This window comes from Chiroxiphia lanceolata, chromosome Z (genome assembly GCF_009829145.1).
Source record: "Chiroxiphia lanceolata isolate bChiLan1 chromosome Z, bChiLan1.pri, whole genome shotgun sequence".
NCBI classification, from domain to species: Eukaryota; Metazoa; Chordata; class Aves; order Passeriformes; family Pipridae; genus Chiroxiphia; species Chiroxiphia lanceolata.
The window spans coordinates 52,949,349-52,968,622 of NC_045671.1; the positions used below are offsets into that span (position 1 = coordinate 52,949,349).

Consider the following 19,274-nt stretch of genomic DNA (forward strand, 5'->3'; position numbering starts at 1 on the left):
CTCCTGCCGTCTGCAAAAGTCACAATACTATTTTCTGTTATGAAAGTGAGAAGAAGTATTAATCTTGAGCAAAAGGTCTTATCGTTTCTTTGCTGGGAAAGTAGAGCGAACTGTAGCTTTAGCAATTTCATTACTCCCAACAGTAAAGAAAGAAATATTTTGCCTCTTGAAATGTTTTTTTATGAACTATATAAAAAACTGATGTAAAACTCATCCAGCACGTAACTTAAACTACGCTCAAGTCCATAAGTTTTCATCAAAGTAAAAATCAGTTCTGAGACCTTTTCTTTTTCACTGAAAACAACAAAAATCTTGTCCCCACAGCCCAACTGAAAGCCCAGCTCTCTCCATATAAAATACATCATTTGTGGAACAGGAAAACTGAATCAAAAGTAGTTCAAGTGGAGAAAAACATGCGTGTTTAAATATTCTTTACCAAAATGTTAAAATTATATGTAGTAAAAATATCCAGAGGAAGGAGTCCAGACACTTCCTATCCCCAGGACTCTCTGTAGTATAAAGTGTTTTAGTCTGCTTTCACCTTTCATTCAAACCTTATTCAACTAACTTATTTAAAATTTGGCTAAAATAATGCTGAAAGACTCTTTACCCTGCAACAAATGGAGAACTTTCAGGTCAAAGTTAACAGCAAAAATTTATGCAAGACTTAGTTTACATGCACCTGGGCGATAATCTGATATGTGTGGAACCTGCTGGTTTCAACTGTGTTCTTATTCATGTATTTCATGGAAATTAAGCCACAATTTATAGAGGAGACACAATAAACCCATGTATTTTGTTTCTGCCTTCTCCAACCTATCATATTCTTTTGTAAATATATAATGAAAATGTTATTCTTTTCTCTCAGTAGTATGATGCCAGATATTTGGACGTGCACACTTGATATTACGGATTTTGGAACGGATTAGTGTTTCCTTACTCTTTACCTGTTTAGACAGTCTGTCTTCCTCTTCAATATACTTCTGTTCTTTAGGCATTAAGGTTCTTATGCTGGCTTTCACCTATGCATTAAAATGTGAGTCAGTATTTCAAACTTACGTGCTCCTTACTAATAACACATACTTTAATTTGCAAAAATTACAAAATTTCAAAGTCATGGCTGCCAAACCGTAACACACAAGTGTACACAGAGACAAGAGTTGCTGCTCCCTACATTAGCAGCAGCAGCAGCAACAAAAAGAGTGGGTGTGCCAGGCACTGGCAGAAGAGTATTCTGTAGTATACATCAAGGTTTAGAGAAAATGAGGAATGACAGAAATTCTCTACAAATCAGGAACAAAAGCTCTCATGAAACTGAACTCTTTAGCAGTACAAAAAAGCCAAAGTTAAGACTTACAGCATTAAAAATCACATCTATTTCAAGATAGATGACCCCCTTTGTTGGCCCTGTCAGCTGCTTGTTTTTCAAGACGTAGGCTTTCTGTTCACCATTTTGAATCTGCAGGAAAAGGACATGACAGCCGTCTGTCTCGCAGTCTCCACTGAATACACCCCCCCAGTGACCCCTGACCCCCAGCTGCTGAAACTGACACAGAACCCAAAACAACTGTGGCAAGTCTGACAAGTACCTGTTCATTACCAGGACCAAGTCTGTCAGGAAAAATTAACTATCATGGGATTCAACATGGCCGTGAATAGAGTATGTTAAAATTTTAGTGTTCTTATTACAGACCTTGGTTGAGAAATGACAGATACAGAGCTGCAAATTTATTTTTTTTTTGTTCCTCCCCCGCTTCAGCAGAGAAAATTCAGTGGTATGTCAGGTGAATGAAACTTACAGACAGCAGTGGTATAGCAACTTTGCCTAGAAAGTCAGCACTTCGATCTCGGTCTTCATCGTAAACTGTCACTTCAAGCACCGAGTGGATGTCTTTTATATTACTACAAAGGAAGTAGTACACACAGTGGAGAGAGGAAGTGACTTACACCAGCGAGTACCAAGGACAAAAGTGTGAAAGGTTAGCACAAACAGATACCCATCTATTTTTCCAAGCCATGGAGGAGAACAGAACTTAAGCAAATGAGGCCTCCCTGTGTATAACCAAAATGTGTTCTAAGAGCTGAAATGATTGCGCTCTCTCTCTCTGTAAGGCTTTCCCAGCTGAGGTTTGCTCTAAATCTCCTACCTAGGGTTTGCGTTGCATGACCTGCAAGGAGCAGCACTGGGGGATTTACAGCCCCCAGCAGCAGGACTGAGAGCTTTTAAAGGCTATCCCTTAAACACTGCTGCTATTGCTGCGATTCTTACTGCAAATACTGTGAAATCTGTGGCTTTGTAAATGGAAATAATTACAAGACACAGGAGCATATCATTGCACTGAAAACAAGCTCTTTACTTCTGAAATCCTTGCTTAATTACAAATATACAACAGTCATTACAACAAATAAAGAACAAACAGCAGGAAACAATTCATTTCTCAGCTACTACTGAGGCAAAAAAGCCTGCAAGCTATTAAACACTCCACTGCCATGCACTAGAACGTTACTGTACATTGTAAACTCTTGAGTGAAACATTTATATTCCTTATTTGGAGAAAAAGAATTATTTGAGAGAACTCATTTTTGATCGAATGGCTGAACCAGCAAACACAAATTCAAGCAAAGCAGTTTAACTGCAGTAAAATCTAAGCCTCCAGATGAGGGATTGCTAGCCCAAAAATTAATTAACAAATCTGAGGATAAATATAATATTCAATGCAACTATACACAGAAAAAAGGCCTTAAAGGCCTTCAGAGGTTTTCTAATTGATTCCTGATTAGTCTTTTGTCCTCTATAAATCCAGGCAATTCCTTGAGCAGAGAACATTGCTGAGCATTAGAGGATGATTAGTTACTGGCTCTATTAGTATATAATTAAAAATAAATTAATGAAGAATTTAACACGGTTTTGCAGATACAGAAATGAGAACAACAATAATAAGCTGTTGAAAAGTACAACTACTGAGATTTTTTTTTTGTTCTGAATTCATTCTTGAGAACTCACTGCGGGTCAAAAAAACCTATGGATGCCAAATATATGACTGACAAATTTAGAGGGGAAAAAAGTTAAATTCACACTGAATTTTAAGATCAAGGGCAAAATATAGCATTTTCATTTATGATAAAGTGAAGAAAGTGTACACAAAGCTAAAGCTTCTACTGGTTTTGCAGAGGACTGTTAGCTGATTTCAGCAGCAGAGAGACCTGGAATGATCAGGTTTTTTCTACTCATTGGTGTCACATTGCAGTCAGATAGAGAGAAGAAGAGAGAAAAAGAAGGCAACTGAGCAAGACAAATAACAAAGACATTTTGTTTGTGGAAGACTTTTTTTCTACTTTGCCAAAGCCTTTTACTGTCTTCAAAGTAACAGAAGGATAAAAACCCAATAGCATCACTTCATGACAAACTAAATATTTTAGACTGCATTTTACCGAACAGCTGCATTGTACTAGTACTATACTAGAGAGTATTGTGAGAAGTGCAGTTGTTAAATGAAAAGAAGTGGAAAGTATTTGATCTTAATTCAGAAACTTTTAGAATTTCTAACTTTATACAACTGACTAATGTTTTTTAAAGTTAACAATCCCATTTTAATGAAGGTCATAACCACAATATCTTTTTTTCCCCTCTCAGAACTTCAGGGGCAAACCCATCACACTGGATTTGGTCCTTGAAATTCTCACTGAACCTAGCAGGAGTTTGGAGTGCTTAGCATTACATATAGCTGGTTTCCAAGAAACAGATCTGGCTTTTTAACCTTTAAAATGATACCACTGCTCTATTTTTTTTTCATGTTTTTAATCTTCAAAAAAGTATTCAGACGTTTAGTTTAGAAATATCAGTATGTTGTCACTATTCTTCTTCAGAACCACCAGTAGGTATTCTCTTCAACACCCTCCCCTCCAAAAAAATCCACCCAAAACCCACTGCCCTCTTTCCCAATTCAAACACCCACTGCACACCCCTCCCCCCACAAATCCAAACACCTACAATGTGAAGATTTTGTTCCATTCTGGATTGAGGTTCTTGTAGATGGTATGTGTCAGCAGTCTGTCATTGTTCAATTCAACTACACAAAATGGGTCACTTTTACCTATAAGAGAAAATTTGGAACAAAATTTATGAACTAAGAAAACACATGATGAGCAAAGTTTAAATAAAAACTAGTTTGGCATTTTTTTTTTCCTTCTCCAAAGTTGTACTGTAATTCTCTTAAGAAGTAATTCAAGGAAGTCCTACGGTCTGGATATTCAAGATATTCAAGAGGCCCTCATCTCCTTAATCTATTAACATTCTTTGCTAAAAGAACAGTTTTTTGTCTTAAAAAAAATTAAAAAATCACTATACAGATTTTTCTGATGAAAAAACAGCATGTTCCTAAAAGATCCCAAGCACCCTTCTGAGACAGCTAAGAGAACTTTAATGGTGCCCATACTCCACTGACTGTAATGATAACACAGAGCATTTTGATATGAAAGAAATGTATTATTTCATAGTATTTGTAATAACACAGCACCAATCAGAGTTATCAAAAAATTACTTCTTTCACATTATACAAATCCTCTCCCCAAAATCAAGGAGTCTTAAAGACAGTCTCATATAAAAGCTTAACACCAGAGAAAATGGGCAAGTACAAATAAACAATGAAATTATATCAGCTGGAATGATGGGCTGTAGTCTCAGCAAAGCAGAAGGTCAAACATGGTTGAGACTAATGTATACATTAAAGAACAATGAAGTAGCTTTGCATATATTTACAAAAAGGTCCCTCAGCATGACCACCACCAGAAGACAAAGTATGAAGATGCTGCTTTGAAAATGTAATAAGTGATAATGGAAGCAGGATAATGGAAATGGCTATGGAGGTTTATCTTTTTTTTCATCTATAGAAAAAAAATCGGGAAAGCAAGTGTGCTTCTGTGTGTGTGCTTAAATGTGAAATAAGCAGCTTATAGCAAAAGACTGCAGGTGAGCAGTCCCTAGATAGTGAGCAGAGAGCAGGAAAAATCATCCTGACTACAAGTTTCCTGGTAAAACAGGAAACTTACACTAAGTTTTTTCAAGGTTTGTATTTAGAAAGGTGCCATGGTTTAAGCCCAGATGGAAATCAGGCCCCATACAGCTGCTCCCCTCCCCCCACTGCCTCAGGTGAGAGAGACAAAACACAGAGATTACGGGTTTAGATAACAATTTACTGGAAACAGCAATGAGATAAGAAAACAACAATACTAATAACAATAGTGTATAGAACAGTGATTATATGCAAAATGCTCACAAAGTCTGATGCTCCCTCCACCGTTTTTTTTTTCCCAAGTCCAACATAATGAAAAACAATGGCAGACAAACTGTCTGTGCCTGTGTTTTTTCCCCCAAACCCAAGACAATGAAACAATCACAATGCAGACAAACCCTGTCATTGGGACCAGCACCACCCCACCACTCCACTTGCTGTCTGCTCCCCTGAGAAAGGACAAAATGGCCGTGGAACATCCATGCACCCCCTTTTTCCCACACCCAAAGCCACACCCTTTCTTCTGGGAAGTGAGAATCCCTGACTTCTACTTCCCTGCCTTGGCAACGATGTGCATGATATAGAATAATAACCTAGACAGGCCTGCATGGCTCCAGGCTCTGCCCCTGCCCCCCATCCTTGGCTGAAACTAGGACAAAAGGATAAGAAGAAAAGTAGACAACTGAATCTTATGCTTAACAACAGCCTGACTGTTTAAAAAGGAACTCTCCGAAGAGGGAGGAAGCAAAAGGCAGCAAGACTGGTATTTCCAGGGTTTCAGGGCACTCCTGAAATTTCCTGGAAGGGTAAGAAGGTGTTGTGAGGTAAACCTGAGGAACTGCTATGACGTAAAGAGCAGTAATGAAAACATGAAGGGCATAGTAGGAAGACAGTTGCAATAAGGAGGTAATAAAGGGAAGAAATCACAATGTGGACTAAATTATTTAACTCATATTTCAAATTATGATAGTAATGACAACTGTATAAATGTTGTCCAAAACAGAGAGACGCTGTCCTTCTTACCTATTTTTATTTTCTTCAGTAAGTAAAAGGAGTAACTTTTGCCTTTGGCACAGAATACAAGTGTGTACACATAATTTTCATGTAAGGTTACAAATATGTAAGTAGAAAGTTGAACAACAAACTGCTGCTCCTTGGACCCAAGGGAACTCTGCTGAAAATTAACAACTGAGTTGCGTACTACAGCATGGTTTGCTCTTGTCTCTAGACTTTCTCTGGGCAGTAAAGTGTTTGAAAGGTATTGAATGTTGGCATTGGCCTTCCACAATCAAATCTAGGACACTAAGCATCTGTATTTCATAATGTCTTCCATAACTCCATATTAGTTTTTCATGCATTATAAGAAGTCATAAATTGAGTAGCTAAATTAATGGGGCTACTTAATGATATTAGGAGGCACATAATTTGTTTTATACCTTATACAAATGACAATGAAATCAATATTTAGACAGAGATGTCCAGGTATCACATCTCTGAAACTGCAGTATTGATTCTGAATACATCAGAGTTTAATGTGCATATTATTAACTTTAATGATAAAGAATAATTGTTTTAAACACATTGTGAATTACAGTTGATGTTTACCTTTTCTAGAAAACAATATACTGCTGTTTCCCATTTTCTTGAAAAATTACTCATTAGTAAGCAGAGATGGATACATCAGACTTCTCAATGTTCTCCTACTTCACAAGGATAAAAGGTGGTAGGGAACTTACACAATTCATATTATTTGAGTTCTGTAGGTTTCAGTATTTGAAAAAGAAATATCCAGAAGATAGTTAAAATAACAAGGCAGTGCTGACATGGCAGGTAAACTAATTTATCTCATTTTTTAAAGTATTATCAACCATATTTGCATATGGTGGTACAATGTGAGTTGAGCTTATGAATCGTATACAGATACAAGAAAATGCACTGAAGCATATACAGGCCATCTTCTACAAACAAAGAGAAGATATTTACTACATTTATTTATTTTCTGCACCTGTTGGCATGTGCTTTTTCAATGACTCTTCTTATAGATTTATACGGATATCAACCAATAATATGTAACATTAATTACAGAGTTCCTCAGTCAAACCAAAGACATATGGTTTCCAGAAATGAAAAAATCCCTCAGTCACAGTCAACATTTCATGCCTCCTCCCCCCACCATTTGAAAACAGTTCAAGACCAAATATGAATAAAGGCAATATCACGAAATGGTTCAAGGGAGGGTCCAAATATCATGGCTAACAAGTAGAAGCTTCAACACCTCTGCTCAGGAATACTGGTTTTATCATATAAGAAGGCTCTGAAGTTCCCATAGGCAAAGCCCTTCACCATTGCATATGGGCACTTCTTCCATATGCTAAAACACTCAACTAAGCTTGGTATCTGAAAGGCAACACTCTTTGCTGACATGCTCAACATACCGTATGTGCAAACACTATTAGGATATTAACTAAAATAAGAGAACATGATCCAGAAATGTACAAAGACTTGGTGAAACTCATATCCATCTGTCATCTTTCAAGTTCTCATTATTAGAAACAACAACTGCAATCTTAACTCTCACTGACAGCCTTGGCAACCTGCTGTACTGTGAGAGTGTTCAAAATAATGGGATTGTTCCCAATGAAAGCCTTAACAGGGCACTAAAATATTAAAATATGTCCTTAGGTCTCCTTGGTTCCTACCACGACCAAAAAGATCCAGCATCACTATATTATTCAAACCCAGTAACTTTAAGCACAACACATACCCTAACAAAGGTAGCCTCAGACAACTTCTGTCAGTTAATGTGATTAACAATTTCAAACAAGAGATATAGAAATGGTTTTCTTCATTTTTATACGAAACACACATGTTCAGAAAAGCATATGCTCTCCATTTAGCTTGTCTAACAGTACACTTAAAAACCTCTGACTGGACTTGTGCTGCCTATGCTCCATTACATCATTCTATATCATGCTGTCATCACAAGTATGCCTTTCACTACAGACTAAATCACAACTGTCCTATATAAGTGTATATAATCTGTCACATGTCAAGAAAGACTATCCAAATCTCTGTGGCTACTGAGGATCTTCCAATTAGCAATCCCCTCATCCCCTCTCCATGTCTTAAATAGGCCTCCAGCTACTATTCCAGTGACGTTAGAGGTACTTAGCTATTGATCAGGTGAGCATCTACAAAAAGCTCCTGTGCTTGGCACTATGCATGGGTAAGATAACCACCACCTGCATACGGTACTTAAACGTTAAAAGTATGTTCCCAGAAGCACCAACACGAGCACTTCAAATTCATGACCTCAGTGGGACTAAGTGCTAGTATGCCTACCAATATTTGAAGGAAATAAAAGTAGGTAGTAAAATAAATAAAAAGTAGGTAGTAAAAACCAAAGTACATCTTCCCACTTACTGAAATCAAACCTGCAGAAACCTTAATATGAAGCAAAACAAATCTCATTAATCCATTCTGTTGCTGTAATGTCTCATGTTTTTTGGACTCTGCTTGTACAGTCCTAAGGGCTCCTGAAATTACAGAAATGAACTGCTAATTTACATAATATTCATAATTGGAAGGGAAAGCAGCATCTCTTTTGACAGATCTCCCTCACCCTTTTCCCCCTTTATCCATTACAGAAGTGGACTATCTAAGAACATCCTCTAGAAGAAGTTTTACTTTATAATGTATGCTAACACTGAAAAGAAGAACTACTTATCTTTTGAAGCTTCCCATTTTATGCCACACATTGCATCTAGTTCAACAGATACCCTCGTTTGTGCTATGCGGTATTGCATTTAATGTTTAGACAGTTGCAAGACCAGAGCACAAATTGAGATTACCTTACTTAGATCTAACTTAGACAGTACTGTGTTCCTCACATTGCACGTGATGCACACATTAAAATTACAGTCATTTACTTGTCACCTTATTTCTTAGAACTACCACATGCTCCTGGATGAACACCCATAACTTGAAATCAGCCCAACTCTGCAACAGAGGACAATCAGGAACTCTAGATGTCTTATTTGTTGTCTGCTTCAAAACTGAAAGTCTTCCATAGCCCAGGAAGTCCTTCACAAATGAATCAAAGTCAGTTCAGAGCTCAGATTCATTATCTGCATCTCAGAAGTTTGACCACCAAAACATTTTTCTCCTGCAAGTATAATAAAATTCACTTTTTCATCATGGAAAAGATACCTAAACGGTGATTTATAGAAGCAACTTTTAATTGCTTCTCAAAATATTTAGAAAACCAAAACAACAAAACCTTACTCTCCACACAATTTTAGCTTCTGAATTATTTTCTCAAGTAGCTACAGAACCATCTTGCCTGTGTTTTTTCACTTGGAAAGGTTTGGGAAAGGCCCTTTCCATCAGTTCAAACACCACAAAACTTCCACATCTGTAGATCAGTTGGCTCTTTGTGCTGGAACTCATAAGCAAGCACCAAACACACTAGGTGACTTGTGAACCCTGGTGAAATGATGGTCATGGGCTGGTGGACCGGTCTCTGAGACATGCCACTGCACCTCAGCCAGGCTGGAGGTGAGCTGGACTCTGTCCAGTCTAGAGAGCAGGTACAATAACAAACCGTCTGGTGTTATTTCAAATTGACTACAGAAGTAGTACTTTATCACAAGAGATGGTAAAGACGTGACAAAGCAGATGCAAGGATCTTTTATTTGTATAATTATGAACTTTACCTGAATGTTACAGCTGTCAAACTGCAATATGACATAATTCGTATTTCTGGGCAAGTTAAATAGATCTGTCCTTCAATGGTCCCTGAGGGGAAAATTGTCCAATATAAATCTTGGTAAACTGTTTTCCCTGCAAAAATTCATTTTGGGGCATAGCATTTCTTCCAAACAGAGGCTTCAATTCAACACAACTGTACTTTCACACTCACTTCCTAGCTTCACTTGTACACAAAGCAGAGCTTTTCCTTGATGAAACACTATCAAAGCTTAAATTCGCATTTCTTGCTTACTGGTTTTTTACAACTGCGATGTCCTTTTATTATAAAACTCTATTAAATGCATGCATTTGTCTCCAGAAAACTGCATGTCATTTGCATATTATTCAGTTAATATTGCAAAAAATGAGACTTTAGTAAACAAAAATATGGAAACATCCATATTTTATGCAGTAAGATGATTCTCTGCTTTACAGAGGAAGAAAACACTTGTGTACAGTAATAAATATCATGCTTTTGTTTTCAATCACTGAAATTCCAGCCTTTAGGAAAGAAAATGAAAAAATTAGAAACACCATCAGCCACGGCAGAAAGACTCTGTCTTTCTTAATTAGGGCTGCCATGGAACTACCATGGATGGAATTGCTCTTCAGAGTAGATGCAAGTAAAGAAGCACATGGCAGACCTATCTGTCCCCTGAAAAAGTTATTGCACTTCATAAGTATTAACTCACAAGGGACAGCAGATAGCATGGGGCTAGATACCCTTGAGCCTTGCAGAGGTACTTCTACCATGGCTTTAGAAAACATGCATTGCTAAAGTATATCTCCAGGGACAAAAATAATTTCCTAATTTTGCTGTTTCAAATGTATTCTCAACAAAAGGAACCAGATGGCAGGCTAAATATAGATTGGCACTTAACATCTACCTGCCACTGATCAGTCTATAAAGTTACATAAACTGATAGAAAGTCAACTTCAGCATTAGCTAGACCATGAATCAATGTAAAGCAGATTTCTAACCTTATTCTAAACTAAATATTACATGAATTTTTGCATTATTGAAATTACATTATCAAAACGGAACTAAAAATATTTTGGACAGTTTAAAAGCCTAATAAGGGATTTCAATTCCATTTCTACTTTTATAAGTCAAGTTCTCACACCCCGACCTCATGAAATTCAACTAACTTTAACATGGTTAAGAAAGCCAAAATATTAATTGAATATTTCATAGGCTATTATGTTCCTCTCCTACCTCTGGCCATGCCTATCCACTACGGATCTAAAAGAAAAACAGCAAAAAAAGGCCTTTATTTTTTGGGAAGACAAGACAGCCATTTCATGACTCTGGGGGGCAGTGCCACTCATGCAGACGCTAATGTCACTAATGTTGTTCCAAGCTCCCTGCCAGCCAGCTGCTTGCAACAGAGCAGTCAGTCTGACCTTTGGCCAGGAGGAGGAATGGCTCAATAGCATGAGAAACTGCCTTATCTAATGGATTAAGTACAGGACCCAAGCCAAATGCCAGCTTTGAGAAGGATTTGCTCTGTTGGCCTTAGCCAAGTCAGTTAACCTTTCTTAGTTTTCCATCTTTAAAATGGAAATTATAATTCCACTCTATCTGTGCTGCTGCAAACATGTTGCAACAGACTGATATAATGAATGCCTGAGGTGTCTTACCAAGCAAGGTAGTGTAGTGCCATAACCAAGTTAAACTCATCTCCACAGAGTATTTACAGAAAAAGAAAATTTAATAATCACAAGATATCCTTTCAGTGTAAATTTAATTGTAAATGCTATGGTTAACAAAAAATATCTTTTAATAAAATATCTTTTTAAAATATCTTTTAAATTCTAATTTTGCCATTTCTAGTACCTAGAAATGGTACTTGAAAAAACACTAGTTTTGCAGTATGTGACAATGGACCGAAGTCTTCAGGCAACCTATATTACAGGACTCAGTGAGACTTTATCTACCATAGATAGATAAAAGTCCTGCCCATCTACTAGATTTCCGTACTTAGTGGAGATAGTTCAAGTGTATATTGAAATATGTTTGCCACTAATTGACAGAGCAAATTACTTTTGGAACCGTATTTCCAAAGGGTCACTGAAAATTTATTTCTTCAATTTTACATGCATGGGCTTCCATACCTTTGTGAATTTAATGTTTGTGTACTCTGATATTTCCTAGCATCGGAAGAACAATTTCGAAGATGTGATGTTAAGACAGTTTAGTAGAACAGATTTTAGAAAAATCATTTACATTTTGCACAATTAGCCATCTTGGTGTCTTCATCATACTTTCAAGTACTGTAATCAAAATTTTACATGGAATTTCCTTAGAAGAGAGGTTGAATTCCAGACATAAAACTGAAAAAAAAAAAAGAATAAAACAAAAATCTGACTAATTTTCTATGCTTAAGTTTCTACTTTTCAGAGGAGGAAAAGCCTGAAAATTTCGACTGCAGACCTAAATATCACAGTAAAGTCCATCTGATATACTAGGTTCTGAAATTACAGTACATAGAAAAAATGCAAACAATTGATTATTAATGAGGTCAGAAATACAAATAAATTCACTTCTAATGAAGACTGGAGACACAGTAATCAAAGTGTTAAAAATTCATTTCATGCACATCTCATTTGCCTCTTAGCTGATATTTACCACATAATTCTGTGAGAAAGTGGAGGCCTAAGATGCTCCCGATAAATGTCTCAATTAATTGTACAGAGGTAGCCCTCTTTGAGCTGAACCAGAGCTGTGAGCTCTTTATTAAAAGCACTATTCGGTAGCCTGTAACCTTGTTCCTTGACTCCTCTCTAGTTTCCAATTTAAACAAGTCCCCATGCAGCCCACTCTAAAGGGCTTTGTCTCCCTGTCATTGTTATGAGAGCCGAGGCATCCTGGAAGTGTGAAATCAGACCTCATGAGCTGAACGGTTCCCCAGGGAACGCCAGACCATGCAGAAGGTCAAAGTCATGGGCTGGACCATCTGAAAGCGTCTGATCGGTGGTCTGTGACACAGCAAGAGGGGTGGGGGTAGGGGGAGAAGGGAGCCAGGGGCTAGAATTGAACACATCTTAATTAAAGCCCAAAGGCAGCAAAATAAACTGTTTTCTAGGCAGGCCATCTTATGGAGCTTGGGTTTTGCTCTGCTAATCTGAGTTGCTATTATTGCTTCAAAACACAGCACTTTTGCTGAAATCAGTCAAACCTGTGGCAGATGTTTTCCCATACTGCTTGCTTCTCATAAGGCAGAGATTTTGAATTTTGTTTTGTGACAAAAGGAAAAGGACAGATGCACCTGCCCCAGTAAAGGAGATGCAGGCACTGCCTTGCAAAGCCAGCAAGCCTTTGACCACCTATACCCGGCTACGCTGTGAAAGGAATACACGTATCTGACTACTTCCTAAACCTAAACTATGTTACGGTAAAGAGCCTATTGCTTTCTGACATTTGTAGACCTTAGGTAAAAACCATATGTATAATGTCAGAAGCCAACTATCATGATAAGTCCATTATACTTTAGGTTTTATTGCATCATCAGAGTATTTCTTCATGTCACTGTAGGCACAGCCCCTACCCTGCCAGGACTCCACAAGCTGCCAAATCCTTGAGAAGGTCTGCCACAGAAACCACAAGTCAGCAAAGATGTAGGGAAACAGAAAAATATAACTCCTCATAGCTGAGGATTTAGGGAGAAAACAGCCATGCATTGAATAGCTAAAACACAATGGAAGATTCAACTGAAAATTTCTTCTCAGAGCAAGAAGAAAAAAGTAAAGTCCATGCTCAACATCTTTCCATTCATTAGATTAGAGTTCCAAATAATCACACTAAAAAATACGTAATTTTGAGGAAGGTGTATTTGCTGTGACTATAATTTCCAACAGAGCGTAATTTTGCACTGGTGGAATCCAACTGGTGGAAAATTGTGTTTTGACCATGGAAAGACACTGTTTTCCTCTGAGAAAACATCCTCACAGACCCAGCAATTCCCCCAAAGGCCCCAGTCCTGGAAGATGCCCTGTTTTTCAGCTGTTCCCAAAATCAAGGTGAGCTTACAAGCACCAGTGGGGCATCTCTCAACCCCTCAGTAGTCCTTCCTTTAAAGCCTAGACCTCTTTGCAAGTGGGTCGAGTGAGAAGTCTGACTGACTTTATTTTATACTGGGATATTTTTAATATCCAGTTATAGCATGCTCCAGCAGTGCCCCATTTCAAAACTGGTAGTGCCCTCTTGCTCCTCTGCCCACAAATCAACTGAAATTTCAGCTTACCCTGGCACCCTATTCAATGCATGTGTATGTGAGGAGGCTTCTAAGCTTAGGTCTACACCACCACCCTTAATCACTCTCCTTTTTAAAAAAAAAATAAATTTGTACTAACTTTAAAGATTTGAAGTGCACTGTCCAACACCGGACTACTGAAACTGGAGAAAAAAACTGCCCTGGCTATCAACAGTTTATTAGGGGCTTAACTGAAGTGACCTACTGTAGTAGCATTCAGCTGAAAAAGGCTATGAGCTTTCTGACAAAAGGAGAAGAATTGAGGGTTTCATTAAAAAGTAATTTGTGTTTTTTACTCATTCATTCAACAGGAGTCTCAATTACTCTTTATTCACACAGAGTTAATACAGTATTACAATGCTGCTCAATGAATGTACAGTAACAAAAGAAAAATTTCATGTTTTGAAAGGGATAAAAAAATCGTTGCAACATTGATGACTACTTAAAAGACTACAGAAATCTTTTTCCATCTGTGCTTATGCTTAATGATGGAATACTAAGGATTTTAAGAATCTACTCAGCTCAAACTAATAAAATTTGATTTATTACTTCACATGAAAAGATTCCTGGAAGTGAAATGGGATGCGTTCAGCAGGAAGAAAGCAGAGCAAACCACACAGATACTACACAGTTGTTCTAGCTACTTTTCAGACTCAGGGACAAAAGATTAAGTCTGAAAACACAACACAGTAAGAAAAGCAAACTAGTCCTTAGCTTTTACTCAAAGAAGCAGTCCTTAGTGTTGTGAGTAACACCACTGATGGCAGCACTCTCCTTACTGACTAGTAAGTATTGCTTAGTTGAGTAAGAGTGGTGGGTCAAGTTTTTACAAACTTTCTGCAAACATGATTTACTGACAATCACCAAATAGCTACTTTGAGTTATTTCTCAGTATTACTATTGAAAGGTTAATTTTAAATGAATGATTTGTATATACCAACAAGTTACTACAAATAGCTATAAATTATTACAGTAGATAACAAACCCCCTTTGCCCTCTTTTCAAAATGCCAGGTACTTTTGTCCAAAATATATAATGATTTCTGTCACATCTGAAATGTGCAGCCATCTTAGTATCTGCTGTGTAAATACTTTTTCTTACTAAAAACCAGAATATTTTGTTATTATAAGACACGGGAAGATATCGAGTGTTCTTCCCCTTCTTTCTGATTGTCATCCTAAATGCAACGTCTGAAAACTTTTGGTAGCTCTGTACATCTTTAATTGAATCAAAGGTATTTCCAAAACAATTGTTCAACCGGCACAAATAACACGTTCATTTGAAAAAGTCGAAGACTGAACGAGATGAGGGACTGAATTAGCCCATTTGCCCCTGAATAACTTAATCTCTCTCTCTGTTCAGACCACATTGGATTATAAGGTCAAAGCATAGTGAGGAATCTTTAGAAGTATTCCTCCAACCTCCCCAAAAATAGAATCTGTTATTTTGTGTGCCATAAACTGGATCAGTTTCAGCAATAAAATATTTCCAGTGTTACCTTGTCTGAAATCCTGATAGTCATGCTAATTATCAAAAAACTATTGAAAGTGGATAAGTTGTTATGTAACTACATCTGCTCCCACAACAGAACATTTATGTCCTAACAGCAATTAAACCAGGTAAGTCTAGCTTCCTTTTATCTTCTTTTTTTTTTTTTTAAAGCAGAGATGGCTATTTTCTGATACAGATGCAGAAAATTTTGCGCCATTCAACTTGTGCAGTACGAAGGTGATTGTACTTAGAAGAGGTAACTTTGACATTTCTGGAGAAATATGGCCAGTATGGCTGAAATACTTTCCCTTTATTGTGAAAAGTTAAATGTCATATTAACTATTCAACTTATATCACATAAAATAGAGAATAAAAAAAAAATTGTTTTCCTTCTTGAAAAGATAAGCAGTAGCTACAGTAAACTGCATGTACTTGAAATGTCTTAAACCAACAGTAGGCTTGCTAAACATCTGAAAGATATCAACTGGTTCTTTCGGCAACAACTTTAAAGCAGTATCTAAGTCAAGCACCTTTCATTTGCCTTGTCCCTTGGAATTCAGCTTTAATGTTGATAATTTTGTATAGTTTCATCTACTAAGAAAAAGAAGGGTTTTCTATGTAATTTTTACAAGGTCTCTGATGGAGAAAAATGTGTATTTTGCCCTTATGAGAAATAACCTATTTAGGGCTATGCTACCATTAGAATGACTTGCTGCCTTGCTTACAGAAGTTCTGTTTGCTTGTGTTTAATTTTTTTCATTAATGAGCAAAAAGTGAAACTACGCAAACAGAATATAATGTTTATAAGAGCTTCTGCTTTAAGCATTTTTTTTTTCCATTTCTAAAAAGACCTAGTTTTACTATGGTATTTACTGTCACAGAAACTAAATGAATCCTTGCCTGTGACATCAGCTGCCATCAATGCCTCTGCCCTGATGACCTTCACCTGAAGAAATCCCACATCGCTGATGTTATGGAACATCATCATTGGACTCTAAAAAATAATAAAAAGAAAAATAATTCTGGATTGCAAAAAAGACAAACCAAAAGCAAGATTAATAGTCTCCTCCCTAGCCCAGACACGAGTTACTATGTAAATATGTCCATGTATTCAGACTTTTAAATATTATTCTCTGAAGAAGTACAGTTGTCAGCATTTCTTTCTGTACTTTGCAACTTTATTAATGAAAATTACAAAGGAAAAATAAGAATATTAATTATTATATATAACATTAATTCTAGTGAATCAATACCCTAATAGTATATGAACAACTGTACTTCAAAATTTGAAATAAGAGCAGTGAATTAACAAAATTAACACAAAGAATAAAAGTATTCTTCTCCCTGAATTATTTTGCAAAATCTATGTACACACTTTCTTTTTGATGGTTCCAATAATATTCTAACAGTGACCTAGGGCCAATAGAATTGTTTTGTAGTTGACTATTATAGACAAGCTTGCATATAACATATATGCCTATATAAGCTTGCAAGTAACATGAGCAAAAGCAATCAAAAGACAATAACAACAACTTAATAATTTTCATAATAATCACATGCAAAAAGGATAAAAAATAATTGAAGTAAGTTTCAAAATAAATGGTAGAAAGCTTTTACCACAAATCATAATACTTCTTTAGTACAAATTTCAACATCTACGTATATTAAAAAGAAAAAACTTAAGAGTAGACTAACATTTGCATTTATTCATCTAACATAGATTTAGAAAGCTGATTGAAAAGTATGTTCTGTTGCTGCTTTTTTTCTGAGTAACGAAAACTAACAAACTGCAAGTATTGCACTAATTAGGTATGACAAGCTGTAATTCTCAAACACTAACTCTGAATATAATTTAAAATTTGCAGAATTTCAGATGTTAGAAATTGAATGCAACTTTGAATATGTAATCCATTAATAACTAACCTAGCTTTACAATTCAGTTTGATAACCTAGGAGAGGATCCAAAAGTATAGGATTAAATAGTAAAATTATGGATTGCAAATGTATTTAAAACCATATACAAATGTCGCTTAATTTTTGTTTGTTTTGCAAGTCTTGTTTATAAATACTAGCACATATCTTTATTTTGAAATCTGGACTAATGCATCTAATGCCTGTCATCTTGCCTAAAATTTTAATGTAGCGAAACATTTCCACTGCCTGTGACAGTGCCCAAGTTTCCATAAAAAGCAAACACCAGGTAAAACACCATCTCAACAATTCTTTAATTTATCACTAGGCAAAACCGACTGTTTGGAAAACCAGAATAAATAACATCACTAGATCTAAAAACCACACATGCTGCTTAAACGAAATAATAAATGCCAGCTTGCAAAAAACCCCAGTATGTTTATCCATAGACAACCTATCCATTAAGATGTTAGACATATAATAAGCATCCCTGTCTATTACTAAGGGAATTTTAAGAGTTAATTCACAATGATAATAATTTTAGAAGCCCCAACTGACCATTTACTGTTTACAGTGAAGATCTGATCTTGCTATATTGAACTGAGAAATCCACTTTACTGCACTAGCCCATGTTACATACATACAAACACATGTATGCAAGTTATCATGGGATAACAGTTAATAAATTTTTACCTATTTTAAGAAGTAAATCATCATAAATACGATTTCAAAATACTGATGGTCAACTTTAATCAGCACACACTCAAACCCTTGCTTATGTGTTTACAAGCTGAGGGTGGCAGAGATGGTGTTACAGATAGCACTGTTATAATTCAAAGCATCTTGGCACTGTCCCTTCTTTATAATGGTAATGATCAGGTTTGGTTTCTGAAGCTTCTTATCAGAACTGGTACCACAGAGATAATGCTGCTCTAATACTGTGATGAAAGTGAAAGGATTTATAAAAATATTTCCACATTCTACACAGGTTTCTCAATGACCAAACAAACACCAAGCTGGAGAAATAAAACAAAGCAAAAACCAAACACAAAGCAAGACAAGTGACTGCCCCCACTTCCTATGACACCAAACAGTCCCCTTTTTCCAAATCCTGGTAAGCTCACTCCTCAAAAAGGCACCAGTGCTGTATTTCGCTTTGCCACCTTCGTTAGAATCCCACAGAATAATTATTTTTGAACTTTTAGTTCCAGCAAGTCAGCTGCCTTAGATTCATTCACACATCATAACTGCTGAAAGATGCCACAGCAGAGGCTCCGGGAGAAGCCTATTACTTTAATACATTACTTTAAATACATAACTTTAAGTAATGATTTATCAGATGATATTCTGTCTTCTTATTTATGATTATTGTTGAAGATATCAAAACCCACATGGTTTCTGAAGCCTCAGATTTCCATAGCAGAGGAATCTGTGATTTGCTGGGAATCTTTTCAGCCCTCAATAGATGGGAAAAGATTGAAATGCTCTGGAGATGAGTCCTCTTTATTTTTTTAATGAAAGGCTGTATAATATATTTTCTGTATGGCTGCAGCAGCTGTCAGGGAGAGCATCTCAGTTCAGCTCTATTATGGGAGAAGCAATACTCCATCCTATGGCATCAAGATACACTAAGGGGCCAGTACTGATTGACAGCTTGTCACCATGACGTCTTATTCCATCTCTGTTATGGAGAAAATTAATGTCACACCACCAGCCTTATGACTCACTGTCATCTTAGAACTGCTCACCTTTTATCAATGCTCTAAATAACATTTCAAGCCCATCGTCTCACAGTGGACAATCCGGTCAAGGGACATTAAATCAGATGACTGTGAAATGTCATAATAAAAATGGAATG

At 36.6% G+C, this 19,274-nt stretch overlaps 1 protein-coding gene across 12 annotated transcripts in view; it reads right to left on the reverse strand.

Moving 5' to 3' along the window:
* The window catches only part of MCTP1 (multiple C2 and transmembrane domain containing 1), a 183,504-nt gene that overhangs the window by 93,338 nt on the left and 70,892 nt on the right, over positions 1-19,274 (reverse strand). For all 12 annotated transcript variants that reach the window (XR_004354543.1, XM_032675856.1, XM_032675855.1 and 9 more), the window contains 5 exons: positions 16,406-16,499; positions 3,992-4,094; positions 1,800-1,902; positions 1,358-1,459; positions 948-1,022 (listed from right to left, as the gene is read on the reverse strand). Coding sequence is in view for 11 of the 12 variants with exons in the window: in XM_032675856.1 (XP_032531747.1) it covers positions 948-1,022; positions 1,358-1,459; positions 1,800-1,902; positions 3,992-4,094; positions 16,406-16,499 (477 nt within the window). In the remaining variant the exon portion in view is untranslated. The remainder of the gene's footprint in view (positions 1-947; positions 1,023-1,357; positions 1,460-1,799; positions 1,903-3,991; positions 4,095-16,405; positions 16,500-19,274) is intronic.